General features: G+C 36.1%; 1 protein-coding gene across 5 annotated transcripts in view; it reads left to right on the forward strand.

Moving 5' to 3' along the window:
* Nkain3 (sodium/potassium transporting ATPase interacting 3) overlaps window positions 1-21,683 on the forward strand; it is a 652,366-nt gene that overhangs the window by 499,699 nt on the left and 130,984 nt on the right. For all 5 annotated transcript variants that reach the window (XM_031366509.1, XM_031366514.1, XM_031366513.1 and 2 more), the window contains one exon: window positions 3,672-3,869. In XM_031366509.1, coding sequence (XP_031222369.1) covers window positions 3,672-3,869 — 198 coding nt within the window. The remainder of the gene's footprint in view (window positions 1-3,671; window positions 3,870-21,683) is intronic.

The raw sequence follows: 21,683 nt of genomic DNA on the forward strand, positions 1-21,683 counted from the left end.
TATACATATACATATACATATACATATGCATATCCTAATATATAACCTGCTGTGTTTATATATTGTTACTTATATGTCTGTTTTCAGACTTGACTATTTGGCAGTAAATTGGTATGTTCTCCCACTCCCACTTTTCCTCAATTACCTACATTTCTTTGCTTAGGATTGAGGCTTCACAGGTTTTGCTCTGCCCAGTTTGGCTCACTCTGCTTTATTATACCATCAGAACTACACAAGCTCTTTATTAAAAAAAAAAAATTAGTTAAACTATGACTTAGTCAAGTATACTAAACATCCTCAGAATATTTCATCCAAATCATATGAAATACACAGTCTCAGCAGGCCATAGACCATGGATAGAAGTCAAATACACTTTAGATTTGTCCTGTGGCTTATGCTGGAGTTAAACCGACATTGAAAATGCATTTGGTGTTCTTCACATTAGCAGGGCCCCTTCTATACGCATCAGGGCTTTGGCTAGGCAGTCTTCTCTTTGCAAAGTCTCCAGTGTTCATCCATTTGCTAAAGGCATCACTATCTTACCAAAATTTACAATTGGGTTTGAAGCTCTTCAGGGGTGTGGCCTTGTCTAAGGCTAGAACTACAAATCTTTTTTCACCAAGGGCTGCCTCTGTTAACTTCTGGATGAGAACTTAGTTTCTGTCCTTCCACACAAATGGAGATGGGTAGTGTGTAGTTTCTACTACCCCACTTTAAGCTGCAGGAGGATCACGCTACCAGCCACTGCCCTGATTCACTTGAACCCCTGGAAGAAAAACACATACACACATAGTTCATTTTTAACCTACCTTACAGCTCAGTGGCAGGCTCTTCTAATCCTCCCATGGCTAGCATACCCTTCCCTATCTTCCTTGCTCAACACACAAAATCTGCCTTCAAATTAGTTGCCCAGTCACCTTCTCCTTGCTCAGCACCATAAATCTGCTCTCAGCTTAGTTGTGTTTCTAATCTCATATCTGCTACCCCAGGCCCAATGGAAGTAGGGAGAAAGGACAGCCAATGGCCACTCGACCTGAGATATAACATGGCTGATGACCCTCATTCTCCAAAGAATAATGAATTCCTTTTTTTCCTCCAGCATCTCCTAGCCTGCCTGAGGGAATCTGGAAGCCCCCACCTTTTCCACCCAGCCATTGGCAGCTGGCATCTTTATTGATTGAACAGTAATCAGTTGGTGAACAGGACCTTCATCATTCACACATAGATTTCCAATCAAAGCATCACAACCACTCAGTACAGAGATGTCCTGTGCTTGGCTATTTCTACTGACTATATTCCTGTTCTTTCTCTGTCCTTTTCAGATGCCCTGTACTAATTTTTGAACATTTCAAAATGTTTCTTTCTCACTTTGGAATACATCTATTTTTTCTTCCCTCATTCTGTCTTTTCACTAAGTTACATAAAGGCAATTTCTAGTCCACATCTCACCCAAAAGTTCAAATATTAAAATCTTAGTCAGCCACAGGTACCATTGCAGAAATATATGTCTTGTATCGAAAGTGATTAGGACAAGAAATTTTTAAGATTGACTTTGGTCTGCTAATATTTACATATACCTAAGATACCTTGGTTGTGGGACTGAATCCAAATGTATTCCTATTCTAAAATCATATTGAAGCCTGGGTGTTTTTTTATATATACCTTATACACATAGCCTAATGTAACTTTATAACATTTTCAACACAAGTAAACCTGTCATAAGAGGTCACGTTTCAAACTTGCCAAAGATACTTTCCTCTTGACAATCAAAAAGTTTGGATATATTTTACTATTAGATATGCTCAGCCTAGAGTAAAAGTCATCTCTTGAAGATGGAAAATCTATAATTGTTGTCTCCACTCTGACAAATTTTAAGTTGTAAAAATTTAGGAGTGTCTTCTTTATCTTTTCAATTGACTATTGATGTATTTTGTTAAGATATTTGAAGAAGAAACCATAGCTGCCTTCAGGGTATGAAGCATAATCAAAGGTATATGGGAGAGATAGCAAAGAATGTACATGATGCTGTTTATAGAGCTAAAAGTAGACTTTATAGCTCTAAGTCCTCACTCTATACCTTGCTTGCTCTACCAACTTACACCAATTAATTTACCTATAATAATTTATTTTCTCTGCCCACACTAGTTTCTTATGTCTGTCATAATAAATTATCACAAATTGGTTAGCTTAAGCAACAGAAATTCATTCTCCCTCATTTCTAGTGGCAGAAATCTGAAATAAGTTTTCTTGGGTTTAGTTAGTTGTTGGCTGTGCTGTGAACCATCTAACTTCATAGACTATTTATTTATTTCATTATTCTCTTTCAATGTCCATGACATTTCTTGGCAGTGGTTTGTATCACCTCAATGTCTACCTATATGGTCACATTAGCTTCTTCTCTTTCTCTGTATATCTCATCTCCATTTACTGCCCGTTTACACTACATGTGATTTTAGCCAAGTAGAGTGACACATACTGTAATCTCAGCATTCAGGAAGTGGTGGTAGGTTTAGGAGATCAAGGCCACTCTTCAATGCATAACACATTTGAGGATAGTTTCAGTTGTAGGAGATCACCTTGGAAATAGAAAGGAAGGAAGGGAGGAAGAGAAAGGAAGGAAGAAAGAAAGAGTGAGATAAAGAGAAAGAAAGAAAGAGAAAGAGAGAGAAAGAAGGAGAGAGAGATAGAGAGAGAGAGAGAAAGAGAGGGAGAAAGGGAGAAAGGGAGAAAGGGAGAAAGAAAGAAAAGGCCTGTGATTGTAATCAGGGACCACCCATGCATTTTAATATAACATCCTGATCGCTGATCCATAAATTTTTGCTGATGATACATAAGAAAAACTCTCAGGTTCTAGAAATTGGACATACATTTTAGAGGAAATAATTATTCAGTGAAGTATAATTTTAGTAAATATAATAAGTACACACTACTACTTACATGAATAGTAAAGGCTATATAGTTAGAAATTTGTATCAGTGGGTTTTATATGCATATATTCTACCAATCAATTATTTAAAATAGTGAAATAAGACAAACTGTTCCCCACAAAAAATGTGCAAACTATTTTCTTATTATTTCCTCAACTACTTACATAGAATTTACACTGTACTAGGCATTATATTAAAAAATATGGAGATGATTTGAATTTAGGTAGAGATAGCTATAGTTTATATGAAAATACTGCACCATTTTTCATTAGGGATAAGCAAACGTATATTTGGTATTTGCAGAGAATTCTGAACAAATTCTGTATGAAATTCCCAGAGACAGCTATAGTGTATGGAACTTTTATACAAAATCATCTAGTGTGCAGTAAAGCACTCAGCAAATATGACAGTAGGATAATGATGTCAATGACAATATCACAATAAGAACTGTAGAAAAGTTTTTAAGTAAGCAAAATACAAGCCCCCTGGACTCTTGATGTGTAATAACCTAAAAGGCTAACGTTATCATCCAAAGGTCTATGTCTCTATATTGAATGTTTATAACTCAGTAGTGCAAACATGTCATGTACATGACATTTTTGGCTTTCAGTTTTCTTCTTTTCTTCATTTGAAATTAAAATTATCTCTGCACTTCTGCCTATCTTGAACTCTTTCCAATGTCAAAGCCAAAAAGTATAATGTAATGAAATTGTCCCTTTTGTTCTCTTGTCTGCTGCCACATAGGACACAGATCTGATGACCTTCAACATCTCTGTACATCGCTCATGGTGGAGGGAGCATGGACCTGGCTGTGTTCGGAGAGTGCTACCGCCGTCAGCCCATGACATGATGGATGACTACACATATGTCTCAGTCACAGGCTGTGTCGTTGATTTCCAGTACCTAGAGGTCATCCACAGTGCTGTACAAATACTGCTATCTGTAAGTCACACTTTTGAATCATTGTCTGATAGTCTCCTTTGTTGATATCTTCTATCTTCTATCTGGTAGGTAGTGAATGCTTTAGATAATCACAGAGAATCCATTAACAGCAGAAACCGTAGCAATTATGGAGTCATTAATGATAATATAGTAGCTGGTTACCACATTTTTCTTCACAGACATTTTGTTTAGAATCAAGTAGTTGCTATGTTTTCCAACTTGATATCCAACCTACACTCAGCTATAAAATACATTATTATCACCTGAAGTGGTCCATTATCCAATGAACACTCCAAGGTGTGAGACTAATGTAGTCTTCAAGTAGTGTCCTTTGGTTCTAGAGCAAGCATGGAAATCCTTATATTGGCTAGATAACCATAGTGCACTTCATGCTTCAAATAATTCCTTTTAAAATATAAGCCTCCCTTAGAAACATTTTAACATTTGGTGTCAGTTCACAGTTCCATAAAGAAACAGAGGTATGGGATTGATTATACCACAAAAAGTGTTATGTACTAGGAATTAAGGTAATTTCCTTCCATGAGACTCCTACTTAATTCTGACCATTGTGTGGAGTGGAATTTATTAAAATAAGCAATATCAAGAACAACATAGAGTGGTTTATATTATTTTTGAGTAAGATTCTTACTATGTTCCTCTGGTTGGCCTGGAACTTTGATGTTCATTCAAGCTGGTCTAAACTCAAAGACCTTCCTTGCTGCAGGCAGGCCGATCTGGGCCTCCCTCAATCCATGGGAGAAACGTGGGTCCTAGTCAGGTCGACAAGGCATAGGCAAAGAAATGATGGCAGAGACGACACATGAAGTACAGGATCTAAATGTATTTCTTAAAAATGGCATCAGACTTTTACAAGCATTGTAAGAGAGAGATGGTAAATCTGGCAGCTCAGCAGTTAAGGTACATCTGAGGCTACCTAAAACATACTGGGTCTAAAGCAGCAGCTATCTCCTCTAGACTGGTGCTGCATCCCCCGGGCCCAAGCACTCTGAGCCCAGGGGACTGTGGACTGCATGAGTCTGAGTCCTAACTCATCTAAGTTCTAGTGCAAGTCCTTCTGCGAGTCCATAGTGCTAGTCCTGCATGTGAGTCCAAGTCCTTGTCCTCCAGTGCAAGTCCAAGTCCTAGTCCTTATACAAAGTGTCAAGCAGACTTAAGTAGCATATAGCAAGCAGGGAAGATGACAAGAGTCACGTAGGCAAGTGACAGTCACATTAAGGTCAGTGATCTTACTGACCAAGATCACATATCCAGTTGTGAAGTAGGTGGAAGAGCAATGGTACCCCTCCCTGCTGGGGCTAATTTGGTATTCCTATACTAACTCTCTGGTTCTTGCTTGAGGCAATGACTAGGAGGTTTTAATCTAACACTTCTAGCTAATGTCTTTGGGTGGAAGCCCTTCATTACTCTCTAGTATGTAAAGCATTTCTAACTATTGTAAACTATCTATTAGCCTAAGGAATGTGCTAGATCTCCATTGCTAGCTCTGGCAAGGCAGTTTCCTTGAGAGAAATTACAAGTTATGGGAAGCTTGGTAATAAACCAGGATAGGTTAGAAACATTGTGTTGACCAGGAAACAATGTCCAATCTTAGCCATTTACGAATCATTTCTTGGGGTACCTTTATGCCTAATTATAAGGGCAGGTTGACGATTGGAAAGACTGATCTGGAACATGTCTGAGTTAGGAGATACCAGCGACTATCTATCCAGGAGGCACAGAACTCCTTTTGGACTCTTATTGCCTCTTATCCTTAATCAGGATTTTATCCCCGATATTTTGGATGTGACTGGAGTAGACGAGTGTGTGTGGCACTTCCTGCCTCTGCTTCCTAAGTGCTAAGGAACACCTAAGGGGTGTGTCACCATGCTCAGCTAAATAACAGTGTGTCTTTGAGACCCATCATTGCCACATGATTTTATCAATCTTTACTTTTTTTCCTTCTGGTACTTCTTTAATCTTCTTTTTATTACAGTCTGGTTTAACATATAAAAGAACTATGGAGCATAGTGGTACATGCTTTTAATCCAAGCACTCAGAGTCAGGGGAAGCTCTGTCAGTTGAATGTCAGCAGAGTCTAGAAAATGAATTTCAGAACAGCCAGATTCTGTAACACAAAGGAAGCCCTGTCTTAAAAAGCAGATAGATAGATGATAGATAGATAGATAGATAGATAGATAGATAGATAGATAGATAGACAGACAGACAGGTAGATAGATAGAATTAATCATTTACCACATTCTAAGCTTTTTTAAATTAATTTTTAAATCCAAAACATTTTTCTAGACATATGTAAAAAAATAAATCTCACATAAAATGTCTCACATAAATCTCACAATAAATTATGTAACAATTTTTTTGTGAAAATAATAGCATGTTCTCTAAAACTTTCCAGTACAACAGAATGTAGTAACCAAAAAGTCATTCTGCAAGAAATTGGCAAATAAAGTAACTTGAACCTAAATGCAGAGCAAGGTGAGACTATTTCATAAAAGTTGGGCTGCCTCATAAAAGTATGCCCAAAGGAAAGTCTAAGTAAATCATATTGGTTGCCACCTAAATGTACTTGTCACTTGTAAATGAATTTCTTAATCTATTTTAGTGACTAGTCAAAGCTGCCAGTATAAATTCATAGCTCTGACTGCATTATGCAGTCCTTAGGAAATAAACAGATTAGCCATCGCTCTCCGAAGGCTTTATGTGATATACTTGAAAGGTGAAATATTTAATATTTTATCTTTTTACATTGAAATATAATGCTCTCTGATTTGTTTCACAACTATAGGATTATAATAGGACATTCCAATCAACAGGAACTACATGAAGACATTGAGTAAATTCCTAATTCATACAACATACTAATAATCTGTCATCTACAGGTATTCCTAGATCCTTATACTTTTCTTCTTACTCATGTCTATCTATGGATAAGATTTAAGTAGGTACAGTAAAAGATTAACAATAAAAATTTACATTAGATATTAGCAACCTCACCATGTTTTTTCCCTTTCTTTCTAGCCTAAGTCAAGAACATACATATTTTCACATAGAGGAAGCACTTTATGTCTTTTCTAGTTTTTTTTTTTCTGACTTTTAAAAACTATTATACTTGTGCTTTGAGTGGTTATTGGTGGAAGTAATATAAGAACACAGCCTCTGTCATAGTATGGCTACCAACTCAACCCCTTAGAGACAAAGTAATCAACAGAGCATGGATACATTGAACAGAAGGATAACTCATGTCCCAGACAGAATGTCCGAGTAACAGATTTCATCCCAACAGTACTCAAAATTATATTAAGTTTAAAGTATGGTTAGTTTCTGGAGTAGGACACTTAATAATTTTAGACAGAAATTAGCTGTAGGTACCAACAAAACTATTGGTAAAATGAGAGTACTTTTGTACATATATATTATTGTTGAGGTTGATTTTTATGTTTTGTTTTCATAGTTGCATGTGGGTGAAATATCAGTGAAATATTTCACCTGTTATAATTTTTATGTCCTAAAATCTGATCATATAAAATAATTTTTGTATCCTATATTCATTGACTCCTATGTGCAGATTAGCTACCATGATGGTGACAATATTTAAGACTCTGTCAAGGATGGGTCAGGCAACAGTCAAGAGACAAAAGAAAACTCTGATATGAGACAGGGTCCTTCAGGATTAGCTGCACAAAGGGCTATGTCTCTAACTACTCAATGGATATAAACACCTAAGAGAACCTACGGAAAGGATCACTGTCATAGTCTACCTACATGCTGGGAGAGGGGGACTCCAAGGACTTCAGGGTAGCTGTTCTCCACTAAATTACAAGGAAGTGTTTGAATGGTCTGCCCAGCGGTACAACCTTGCTGATGAATTAAACAATTCTGTGTTTAAGATATTGGTTAGAGGTAGAAAAAAGTATTCTCTAGTCAAACCTCTCCCAGAATTTCTAAAAGTTTGATTGAAATGACAAAATAACAGCTAGTAAAGGTGATCATGGGCCAGATTTTACACACACACACACACACACACACATACACACATAAACACACACATAAACACACACAAACATACATACCAGTTTACATGTACTCTTTTCTTTGAAGCAAAAGTGGAAGATGGCAAGTGTACAAGGCTGAGCAAAAGATTGTCTTGCCTTCATTAAATTTTGAACGACATGAATGATCAAGATGAGAAATTGAAATCTGTGCCTGTGGTACAGCTGTGGGATGATTTACGCTCCTCACAGGCCTGGATGTCCAGTTTCTATCCATATGTTCATTTCTTACCTGGAAGATGGTTAACAATGTCAAAATAGTCCTATAGAACTGGTTGTGCCCTACCTGTGACCCAGCACCCTCTGTTAGGAAGATAATTACAAAGCACTAATGTAATCACTCTCTTCATTTTCTTGAGAATATGGGAATGAACTCTAAAACTCACCATATCTATCTCCTCTTGGAAATAATTCTACACATATTGACTTGAGTGTTCAAAGTCAAAATATTTTCTCTTAGGTCTCACTGATACTGAGTCTTATTGTTTCCCATCTTAGAAGTGGTCTTAAGGGTTGGATCTGGGATCAGAAAGCCCTGAGAATCAGTTTTACATCATCCCTGTGTCCTTTGACTTATGTTTCCCTTGCCACATCTTCGTCTGTCACTGTTCTCCACCACGCAAATCATAAGAACTCAGCCTAGATTTAGATTAAACTGCATAGAGAAAGGTGTCAAATAACCAAAGGCTATAATGATAGCCTTTCCTGTCTCAGAATCAATTTCACAGCAACAGTCACAGATGGTTCTAAAGCTAATTCAGTACTGTATACTCATTGAGCACAAAGGAAGGACAAAAAGGAAGTGCAGTCTTAGTTTTTTAATTAATTTTTTACTGGTTATGTGCCACCATAAAGGTAGTAAGCACAACTGGGTGGTGGTGGCGCACGCCTTTAATCCCAGCACTTGGGAGGCAGAGGCAGGTGGATTTCTGAGTTCGAGGTCAGCCTGGTCTACAGAGTGAGTTCCAGGACAGCCAAGGCTACACAGAGAAAGTCTGTCTCGAAAAAACAAACAAACAAACAAAAAAAAGGTAGTAAGCACAGTTAAAAGTTGCCCTTCCTTCCTCTCCTTCCCCTCATATTTGCTTGGCATTGCAATAAGTGGTTCTCAATGGTTTACAAGTGTGAATTCAATCTCCTAAGTGTCTGCTAGATAAATGGTATTATAGTCATTTTACATATAAGAGAGTGAGGCAAAGGTTTAGGGGTTCACCTTGGTTGGATATCTTGTGAGTTAATGTGAACTTCAAACCCAGATAGACAGACTCCCAACTTCATGCTTTTACCCATATCACTGAGCATCCTTATGCCATGGCAAAGGACAGCACTCACTCTCGCAGAAGCCCATTGTTGAATTGAGTTTTAAGTGCACAGAGAAGTGAGGTTGTGTATCTCCTACTGAGTTTGTGAGTTTATTGGCAGCTCTAGGATATGAAAATAACAGTAAGAGACCATATATCTGTCTGTCTGAGACTTATAGGGAGGGGCTGAGGACACGGCTCAACCACTCAAGTGCCTGCCACACAACTATGAGGACCTGAGTTTGGATCCTCAGAATCCATGTAAAAGCTCAGAGTAGTCATGCATAGAAAGAGACAGCAAATCCCAGGAGTGCTCTGGCTAGCTCCTCTATCCAATGGGCTTAGTGAGACACCTAATCTCAAAAGACAAGTTGGAAAGCAATTAAGGAAGACAAATAGCATCAACCACTGACCTCCCCACACCCACTTGCACATGTAGACATGTACATACTACATACATAGACATTACACATGTGCACAAATGCATCCACACCCATTTGCATGAACATGTGTACATACAAACCACATGTACATATATACATGCACATACACACCACATGCACAGACATTACACACATACACAAATCATGAACAGCCATTTGCCACATATGTATATATATACTACACACATAGGCATTAAACATATTTATATATACACAATGATTTTTGAAGATTTGCAGTGAATATTCTAAAATATTTTCTTTGACCCTCTACAACATAGAATCCAAATCATTTTCCATCACATTTTGTTTTTCGTTTTTGTTTTGTTTTTTGTTTTTTCAAGACAGAGTTTCTCTGTGTAGCCTTGGCTGTCCTGGAACTCACTCTGTAGACCAGGCTGGCCTTGAACTCAGAAATCCGCCTGCCTCTGCCTCCCAAGTTCTGGGACTAAAGGCATGCGCCACCACTGCTCAGCACATTTTGTTTTTCAAAGTGGAGGCTTTCAAAGTCATGAATGCCAAACCTAATGAACATTGTTGTTTTAGGTTCAGGATTTATTCCTCTAGCTGGGGTTTCCTATATACGCAGTTGAAGAAATCATAGCCATCTTTTACCCCTTCTTAGAGTTGTTCTTTTCTGCTGCTGGCCGACCCAGTCAGTGTCCCTCAACCCGGGAGAATCAGGGTTCCAGTAATCAGGTGCACAAGGAGTCAGCGAGTGACAGACACGAACACAAGAGAGTACTAAAACTGAGTGTAATTTCTCAAAGTAAGCATCAAACTTTTATAGTCATTACAGAAGAAATAAGGAAGTTGCATAATACAACAGCCAAGGTCATCTGATGTATAATGATTCTTTAAACAAAACAGAAAATTCGTACATGAAAATCGGCAGGAACTAGGCAACGGTTACAACTGAGATAAAGTCAGCCTGATCTGAAGTACTCTAGTTCCTTCTTAGACCACAACCCACCCTCTTCCTAGACCATTGTAAATTCCTGCATATGGGAGTGACTCAGCTGTTATTCTAAGTATTTCTGGGGGACCTCCATTTACCAGAGAAGCCCACCAGTTTTCTTCTATTATGTAATGTAGTCTGCCATACATGACTGTAATGAGAATTCTAAGTTCACTTTGTTGAACTTGCCCTGGGATTATTACCTCTTATCCAGTAAACTGTAATGCCTGTTTTCTCTCTTTCAACACTGGAGGCATTCTGTCTGAATAAGTAACATTCTTACAAAATTGCAAGCCCAGGGTCAGCATTGACTAGGATGTTGGAACACTGGTGGAGGCCAGGAAACAACGTCCAGTCTAACTGGGCTATTTGTCAAATCATTTCTTGGGGGCACCGCTATACATATAATAGAACAATACTGAAAGAAAGCATGCAAAAACCCTCCATCGACTATCACAAGGACAAATCTGGACCACGTCCATGTGATGAGATGCCAAGGACCTCCAGGAGACCAGTTTCCTTGAAACTTTTTGCCTCAGGATTGCAGCCAAGCTTTTGGACTTGTCACACAGACTCCACTGGAGTGGGTGTGGCACTTTACCCCAGAAAATTTTATTTATATGAAATCTATGACTATTGTTTATACCACATATTTAGTCATTTCTGAATGCTACATATAGTACATTCATAAGTCATTACTTATTCCTTACACAACATCTCCATACACTGTAATTCATCTTTGTCTAAACACGCAAAGCAGTTAAAGATTCACTCACCCAATGAATCACGTATTACTATAGCAAACTACTGGGAGATGCATGTTTAGGAAGAAAACTATGGTTGATCAGTAAAGTTCTTTGTGCTTGGTGTCTGAATAGTAATCTTGGTTTCAGTCATTGATCTATCTGGATTCTCAAGTGCACAGTAAGTACCCTGTGCTTCTTTTGATACTCAATTTACATATCACTGAAACATGTATTTTAACTACTTTTAGAAAACTCATCAATATGTATAACTATTACTAGTCAATTGGCTTCACACTCATAAGCTCATACAGGAGCCCTCTTCACTCAGTTATCATAGCCTGTGCTGCTTCCCCAATGCATTACATACTTCTTTGGTTGCTGTGACAATAGACCTGGGCAAAGAAACTTAAGGAAATGTTTATTTTAGTTTGGCAAAGGCATACAGTCCATGATAATGGCAAGACATGCAAGATTTAAGGGGCATAAGGTAGCAGGCCAAAGTATGTGTCCAGCCATGATCGAGAGTATGAAAGTGCTCAGTTTGCTTTCTCTTTCTATATAGCCCAGAGAACCAAGCCATTCATATTCAGTTGAGTTAAACCTTCCTGGACATTTCCTCATATAGGCACCTTATGGAATGCCCCTCGATAGTTCTGAATCCTGTTAGGTTGACAATGAGGATTAACAATCACACTTTCTTACCTACTCTTTCCTTCATTGGACTACTTATAATGGACATAAAATTTGAAATCACTGTCTTGTACTTGCCTTCTTTCAATTAAAAGCATTTTCAAAGTTCATGACCTCATTCAGTTTTATGACTGAATAATATTCTATCATATGTTTGATTTTAATTTGCACGCCTCCTATAGACATATACAGTATTGGGTCAAATTTTCAGAACCATGATTAACATTTATATGGCATTTTATCCTCCTACTAATAAAACTCCCAGGTAATTTCAGCAATTGATCTTGTACCTGTCGATATAGCATGTATCATTTTCTAGAAACAGCTGATTTATAGAACAACTCAGTTTTGTGTAAAACATATAATTGATATTGTCCAGTATTGCATACAACATCTATGGTTTTAATAATTTAAAGCACGTGAATACTAAAGATCAGATTCATTTGTGTCATATTCTTAAGATGTAGGATGGGATTTTTTTTTCTGTGAGCTAATCAACTAGCAGAGACAACAAAGCTATCATTTCATTTCCAAAGAATGAAATTCATTTCTCTAAGCTTTGACATCCATGACTATTCTAGACATGTTTGTGAGTTTTTATAAATTATTACTGCCCTACTATTTTACAATAATTTTCTAGACATGGCTAAATGCAAAACTGAGTTATGATACTCAGTGGACTTAAATGCAGTTTTCATCAGAGAAATACAAAGATTAATTAGAAATTATATCTGGTACAAAATCCACTAATGTAAAAAATCTAAAATCTTCTAAATAATTAATCAAAACAAACATTGTGGCTATGGGATTTTAGTAGTATTAGAGGCAAGAAATTTAATTTTATTGACATTTTACTAAGGGTAGTCTTCTGTTATTCAGATGTTGGCAGACTTTTATCTGTATCTATCTCTTCATGAGAATAACTATTAGGTTGAAAAATAGTTACTCATAATAAGGAAATTATTTCTAAAACATTTACTTTCAAACAAATTTTTCTGTAAATTTAACAAGGAAAAAATTACTATTTCAAATTTTATCTTCTTTCTAAATGAGTAGTTTCATTCATTCAAAACAGTAGTAGCTCTCTGCTTTCTACAAAGTGTTATGATGAGAGCTTGGTTTAAGAAGTTGGAAATAAATTAACTTGAATTTGCTTGGTTCTTGCTAAAGTATGTTTTGATCTATTGTAGATCATTAAAGCAGTAAGACTGCATAAGCACAGATATAAAATGTATATTAGTTTCTAAGAATGTAACATTAATTGATTTCATTATTTAATTAGCTAGAAAATTAATTTCTCTTTGCAATTAGAAAGTACAGGAGAAGGAAGCATTCAGAGAAACTGAACTTTTGTCTAAAATGTTTCTTAGATAAGAATCAATGTAAAAATATTCCACATAGAAAAAACACTATAGGAAAAGATATAAAAATAAGAAATTAGGAGAAAAGTGAACAATCTTAGTTTAAACAGTGGCTTAAAGCTGAAAAGAAGGGGTTATTACCATATGGGAAGTCAAGCTAATAGTGGGTTGTGTCCCTGGTGTCATGTACTGTCCACATTGAGGAGATTCACTCTCAGGAAAGAGTACTAAAGCTTCTAACAAGTCTTGCTATTGAAATACAGTAATCACTGAAAACTAAAGCAGAGTGGGGAACTCTTCCAGCTTGAAGGAGACAGAAGCCACAGGACAGCAAAATGAAACTGTGACCCTAGACTGAAGACAGGCCACAATGACACTTTTATTTAAATTTATATTAGAACCAATAAGTGTGCTGTGAAATAGTCTCTCCTAGCAATGGGTGCAAAAACAGGACTAGAACAATGGTACCGTAAATGGGAATGTGAGCATGGAAGAAAAAAAATCATGAGGTCCCAATACAAAGAACTTCAGGCAGCCAATGACTGCCGGGAGAGAGAAAATTAACCTCTCTTCACCCTGAGAGGAGCCCTCCCATTGGTTATTCAATACAAAGTGCTCAGCCCAGAAACCTTACACAGTCAAACAAGGAAAATGTATTCAACAGAGTATATTTATGTATTGGTGCATACATATACATAAATATGTATGCCACAATAATCAGAGAAAAAGAGACCATTGTTTGAGAGCAGGAAAAAGCCATGGAGGGAGCTGAAAGAACCAATGGAAAACGGAACAGTAATTCAATTCTATTTAATTAAAATGTATATAAATTTTAAAATAGATTAAATAAAATTAAAGGAAAAATTTAACATATCTGTGGACTGGAGGAAAAAATTATGCCAGTGTTAATTTTCTGGTTCGTTTTATTATACTGTAGTTGTGCAAAGAATCAGTTTCATGAATATATAGGGAATCTTTGTACTGTTTTCCAAATTTTTGTAACCCTAAATGTATGGCAGAATGAAAATTTGAGAATGTTGATAAATTTGTATTTATTTTACCTTATGTATATGTGTATCTTCTAGGCATGTATATATAATACATGCATGCAGTGCCCATGGAGGGTAGAAGCCTGTGTTAAATCCCCTAGAGCCTGAGTCTCTGAAAATTGTGAGCTGTCATGAGTGTTTGGACACCAAATTTAGATCTTCCGCAAAAACAGTCAAGGTTCGTAACCACTGAGCAATTTCTTTGTCCCTAAGAAATTTTTTAAACAATTAGAGATCTAAATTTGTAAACAATTTGCTCAAAGAAATGCCTTGATAAATAATAAAAATTATAAAAGAAATATTAAAACATATCAATGGAAATAGAAATCCAAGAGAAGATCTTAACCATTGCCAAGACTTGTAAACAAATATACCAAAATTGAAGAAAAAAGACAGTGTTTATCTTGCATGCTAAAAAGTGTAGAGGTGGTGGCATCATGGGTATTGGCAAAGAATGGGGTAACAAGTCCAATGGCAATTGTCTGAATGCATTCCATTCTTGCACTTGGCGTCTTTGATGCATACTCAACATAAAATTATTCACTTGCAGTAATGAGCTAATCTTCCCCCTGACTCCCATCTCTGACTTTTCATTGTTCTAACTAACTGAGAAAAGGGAAGTAGGAAAAATTACCCAAAAGAATTTACAAGATTACAAATGTAAATTTCTAAGAACACAAACTAATTTCTTCTTTCACATAGTTCTAAAATTAGCATTTTCCTTATTAGGGTTGTTGAAATTCTCCACTTAAAAGTGGCTCCTGGAGACCTTCAGATGTTGCAAAATCCTAATACCTTGCTATTATTGGGAAAAGCATTGTTTCTTGTATTCATTTTTCTACAAACTATAAAAAAATGAAGAGTTAATATGAATATTTTTTAAAATTGTATTCTCTTTACTCAATGGTCATATGCATCCTTAGAAAAAATATAAGGTAGAAAAATAAACTGACAAGCTCACAGCCAGTTAGAGCAACATAATATTTTTCTGAAATTTTAATTTTTCTGTCTGTGATCATTTTTGTGAAAACATACTCAATATAAATGCTTACTATATAAATTATATACAATTATTAAAGAATGAGTTGTTGAAGAGATCAAAACACAAAAAGTATTAAGAATTTGTAGTATTAAAATTTATTCTATATTTTCACTTAAAATAGACAGAGACCAACTGTTGATCTTCCTCCTGTGACAGTCAGAAATTGTTAACAAAGTTGAATTAATTGTCTCGTAGAATTGAGTTTAAGAGACAATTTGAAGTTGAGAGGACAGCCGTATAAATAGCACAGAGCCTTAATAGTGTGTGCAATATGTAGCTGGAGAAACATTTTGAACAGAGGCCAAATCAGAAGAACTTAGTCACTAAGCAGATGAATCAGCAATTGAAAACAAAAATCTCAAATATAATAAGACCTGAATTAAATAGACAAGTACAGTTGTTGTAACTTTACAGAAAGAGAAAAATGATAAATGCATATTACTTGAAATTTAACACAACTCACTTAACTTTATGCAATTAAAAACATCACTTTAGAAAGCCAGGGTGATGTACTGGAGACAGAGTAAGATAGATCCCTGTGAGTTCAAGACGAGCCAAGTCTATATAGTGAGTTCCAAACCAGTCAGTGCTACATAGTGAGGCTCTATCTCTGAAAAGTAAAAACAAAAGAAATAAGATGGAGGGGGATGCATAGAAATACAAATATGTAGAAACAAGGAGACACTAGAATGGGGAAGTAAAAAGGGAAAAATCATATAATGAAACTAATGTAAGCATTTTATTTTAATTTGAGGAGGAGAGTGAAAGGAAAGTCCCTAATGCTCAGAGACATTGACCTGTGCTAGAAATCAATGACACCTGTGAACCAACCATGTGGGAACAGGGGTAGATGACTCTTGTACAATGACACCTATGAACAACCGTGTGGGAACAGGGGTAGATGGCTCCTGTACAATGACACCTATGAACCAACCGTGTGGGAACAGGGGTAGATGACTCCTGTACAATGACACCTATGAACCAACCGTGTGGGAACAGGGGTAGATGGCTCCTGTACAAAGGGAGCTATTGCTAGAGATCTTATACCTCTTACAACTAATTTGTCTTTACTGTGCTTTTTTAATTCAATGATGCCTTAGCACATTGCTACTAACATAAAAAAGTCAATATATGTTTTACCAGTTATTAATGCACAGCTATTCAAAACTGAGATGTTATCTACAGAGATGCAAAGATAACTTAAAGGGACTTGAAATGCACTATGACAGAGTGACTTTGGTGGGTGGAAAAGGGTGAACAGAGCACCGTACTTTACGAACTCTGCTCTTGTTACCCTGCAATGGGGCACTCTACATGGGTCTAAGCATCCAAGATACTTTAGGATTCTGTTGCCTCATTCCAACTTGATATAGACCTCCATCTGGCTACTAGACTATTGTAAGAGTATGCTTTCCAGAGAGTCAAAAAGAACGCATAGCTGGGACTTAATCGATACCATACAGCAGGTTTTATGATGAGCTTTAGGCTTCTTTTTAGTAAACATTTGTATATGTACAAGAGTTTCTACTGAAATTTGCTTGATTTATGCTACTAAGGTTATAGTTAAGAAGACATTGTTCTTCAACTTCCCTCAAACAACTAGCCTGAACAAAGACTGCTCAGGTTATTAAAGTGGTTTAATCAATTTTTATCAGAGTAACTCAGGGTAACTTATTTTCCTATTAGTCATTCTACTTGAAACATGAATGAACTTATTTAATTAGTGTTATTAAGGTATTCCAGAATAAACAAGTATCCACACCCTTGGTTAGGTTTTGGACAAAAATGAGAAAAAACGATCAAAAATGAAAGCAGAGAAGCAGGTATGAAGAAGTGACAGAGCCTGCACATTGTGAAGCAACCATACCACCTTAGCCCTGAGGAAGCTGAGTAGGGACTGGTGAGTTCCATATGGAGGACCTGGATGCATACAGTGACTCTGACTCAGAAAGCCCAGATTACACGGGGAGGAGGGTGAGGAGAGAGAGGCAGGAGGATGGTGAGGACGCAAAAGACTTGAGACAGACTCTACAAAGACTAGTCAGGAAAGTCTCATCATCTGTATTTACAAAAGTAATTTGGGAACTGCCCAGAGAATGGATGGGAAAGGGAAAAAGTAGAAGAAGACAAATAGTGCAGAACTGAGAAAAGTATAGCTTTAACTTGGAAGTAGTTGTACAAATAGAAACATTTAGTCCTTACAAGAAGAGAGGAAATGATACATGAAAGAAAGAGAGACATGAGGAAATAACTCAGGTTTGGGTTTGAGTGATGGGGTAGAAGGTGATGATAGCTACGGAGATGAGAGGCTCTGGGGTGTTCATCTATGTAGTTTTTCTTGATAATAAAAAAATGTAAAATATAATTTGTTTCTAAAAGTAATTTTGGATAATGAAAAACATTGCAACACATATAAAAATGTCTATATTAAACCTAAATTTCAAGAAGTATCTTTTAGAAGTAGAGACCATATCTTCTTACCTTGTGTAATCCTACCACTCCAACGGATCAAGATCAATTGTCATGTCATAAGGACTTAAAGCATTTAGTGCAGCGTCACCCACTCATACCTGATCAAAAATAAAATCATCAATAAGAAACCGATTGGTATAAATAGCCTTTTGAAAATTGATTATGTAAAATTCAAGAAAATGTTTGTAATACAAAAGTATTTCTTATTTGCAAAGATAAACAATACGTCCTTTAGAGAATAAAACCTGAACACATTAAAATATCGGAACACACAACAGCTTCTAATTAATGAACTAACCTAATCCAAAGAAACAGGGAGATGTGTTATAAAATTTTGCTCCAGAGGGCTTTCAAGCCAGTAATTGTAATAACGAGAATCATCATTCTCATTTACTGAAAGTATTCTATGTCTGGCATCTTCCTTTGATGTGCTATCTGGCACACCCTTCAGATCCCATAAAGCAGGCTTTATTATCTCCAACATATGTATTCATGACAAAGCCAGGACAAATATGTGGTCAATGGCAGAAGTTGGAAAGGGACATCCCACTTGGTTCTATCCTATCTCTATAACTGATGATTCTTTGTTAGTATATGCAACACAAACTAATTTACATTACATTAAAATAGTGTTTTTACATTAATACATGTTTTGAAAAGACAGTAAATTTTAGAGTCAACTTGTAATTTTTGCCTATTTGGCACCTTCAAGTAAGTCAAAATCCCCATGTGATATTTCTGTGTCCCACAAGATTATTTCAAAGAAAAAAAAATAATGTTTGCAAAATTATTTCCATTGATAAAATCAATAGCCTAGTACTGCTCCTTCTCAAGTCTGTTCACCCAAACCAATATAACCTTCTTTCACTCAAAGCTTTCTTAGAATATTAAGTTCCTAGATCTAGGATGTACTACCAGGACCCAAGAAAGGTCTTCTGTTGGGAAGTAAAATGTCTGCTTTGACTTTCAAGCCTACTGAGATATGTCATTGGAGATGCTGGTTATCTGTGGATAACTTCTCCCTGAGAAGAGCATTGATCTGTGAAAATGAAGGACATACAGAGACAGAGGCAGGCACGCAGAGATCATCCTCACATTCAAAACAGCTCTTTTTCACGGGCCTTTTCCTCCATCAGAGTCGATAAATGCTCTTTCTTGTTTACACTGGTTTGAAAGACAGATTTTTAACTAAGACTACTTTCTCGTTTTTTTTTTTTAATGCCTCCACAGTCTCTTAATTTATGAGTGCTTATTTTATATTCACTTAGGACCCTAGGGGTTTTTGGAGAAGGGGTTGTCCAGCTTTGGGGTGTATGTGTGTGTGTGTGTGTGTGTGTGTTGTGCCTGAGTATTGCTGAGGATTGAATCCATGGTCTCAGACATGCTAGGCAAGCACTCTAACTGAGGATTGTTAACTTAAAGGAAGTTTGAAGCAATCTAGTCCAATTTTCCCAATGGATGCCATCACAGACATCTGTACCATCTACACCATTAGCTTTACATTGCTCTGAGACAGACAGAATGAAAGGTACAGATCAATTCAGGCTGTAGATGTAAGGAACACATTTTGAAAACAGTGCAAAAAGAAAAGGCAAACTATCTCCTCAATCATTTATCTATGTTGATTAATTATATATAAGAATAAACAATCTCTATATGCTATATTTAAATATAATCTTTTATAAGAATTAGTTTCACATATTCATTTTAACTCTTAATATTATAACATAATTTATAGTCATATATGAAATACATATATTTCTTTTGGGCAGTGCTAGTCTAGAGTATATTGATACAATCCCTGATTAAACACATACTCATTTGCCCACTAGTCAGACCTATCTATTACTTACTCTTATAAGTATAAAAATGACTTTCACCCTTCATCTGCAATGAGTCACTTTGGAACATTCCATATCTGCACCAGTCTGCCTCCTGTGTATCACTCAGAACCTACTCCTCATTTGTATCCATGTCTTCTGACTTGTTAAAAGAAAGTTGAAATCCAAGGCATAGATTCTGTTGAAGAGACAGGAAGTTCTCCCTACTGCAGTAAGATATGACCTGGAGAGAATGCCACAGTAAGGACATGTAGCAGAAATATTATGTCTTGTTTTAAGTTATTTCCTTGGAATTGGCATTGATATTAGGTTGATTAAAAGATGGGTGTTAAAAGCTTATGGCAGTTTTGAACCTATTTTGAACATACAGGGATTGTATCAACATTACCTGAAGAAGGACACAGACTGTGGTAGCAATAGTGATAAGAGATTATTTCCTTATTATGAGTATCCTCAACACAGGATCACAAACATTAATTTATTTTTTTAAACTTTTATTGCATTATGATGAGAAAAGTTACATGATTTCAATTTATCTGAATTTGTTAACATTTAAAAACATATTTTAATTAAATAGAATTGAATCACATTCTTGTTCCCCTTTTGCACCACCACTCCTCCCATAGACGCCCCCTTCAATACCTACAATATCTTTTTTGTCATACTCCTTAAAATTTATAAAATATTATAACAATAAAAATAAGTATTATAAAAGTTGTTTGATATAAAACAACAATCAATTTAACAGTCTTATGTAGATGCTCATCTACGGCAATAGTGAAAATACATTTCTCTCAATATAAATTTTAAATAACTCCAAACATTAGATGTATACTTAAAAATAATACATCACTACTAGTATTTTCTTAGATGAACATGAATATATAGAGTCTTTTTGTTTGTTTTGTATTTAGTAGGGTTTAAAATCTTGGCCCTTACTGTGGTACAAGCCCAAAATAAGAACAATTTTTAGACATTGGATTTCATTGTAATAAGGCTGTATTTCAATGGCCCTCACATCACCAAAGGATTTTACCTCCATCCTAGCTAAGCTGAGAGTTGATAGTTCTGCTGCACCAAGAAATGAATTGTAGGCTTGATTTTTGGATACAGACTTCCTGTTATGGTCAAAGCTATTTGACTTGAGTGGGTGACTTCATTCTCAGCCCACAGAGAACAGGTTACATTCATTTAAGAAATGGTGTAGGTATTAAGATGGTCTATCCATAAAGTCATTTACCAATTGTTTCAATGAACAATGGTTCTGCTTGGAGGGTGGCACAGACATTAGGTGAGGGTAAGAATTTGATTCATTAGCTATGATAATTTGGAAAAGCATTCATCTCAGAGAAAGAGTAACTTATAAAGTCCTCTTCTTTAAACTTGATACAAGAGTTACAAACGTCAAGCAAAGCATTCAGTCTCACTTTGTTATTCTCTTACAAGCCGCCTCCCTAGTTAATCGTCTGTTTCTTTTGGGTATATAAATACTTTTGAAATATATAAGCTGGTTTGAAAACCATAGTATAGTGTAAAAACATGAAATAAACAATACTACTAATAGAGAGGCTGAGATAGGGGAAGCAAGACTTCAAGACCCTTATGTTATACACAGCAAGACACTGTCACAATCAAACAAGCTGACAGTGTACACAGATTGTAAAATGTTGGACCTATTTCTCCAATTACCAAATTGGAGAGATCATTGCATGACAATTAACAAATTTCCAATTCCTCATATTATTGGATTTCAATCGATTAGGATATGTTTGTCATATTAATTTCAAATTAATATATTAAGAAAAAGTAATTGTCACTTCCTGTTGTTTTTGTTGTAAGAGGTGGAA

The sequence above is a fragment of the Mastomys coucha genome, unplaced genomic scaffold (genome assembly GCF_008632895.1).
Source record: "Mastomys coucha isolate ucsf_1 unplaced genomic scaffold, UCSF_Mcou_1 pScaffold14, whole genome shotgun sequence".
NCBI lineage: Eukaryota > Metazoa > Chordata > Mammalia > Rodentia > Muridae > Mastomys > Mastomys coucha.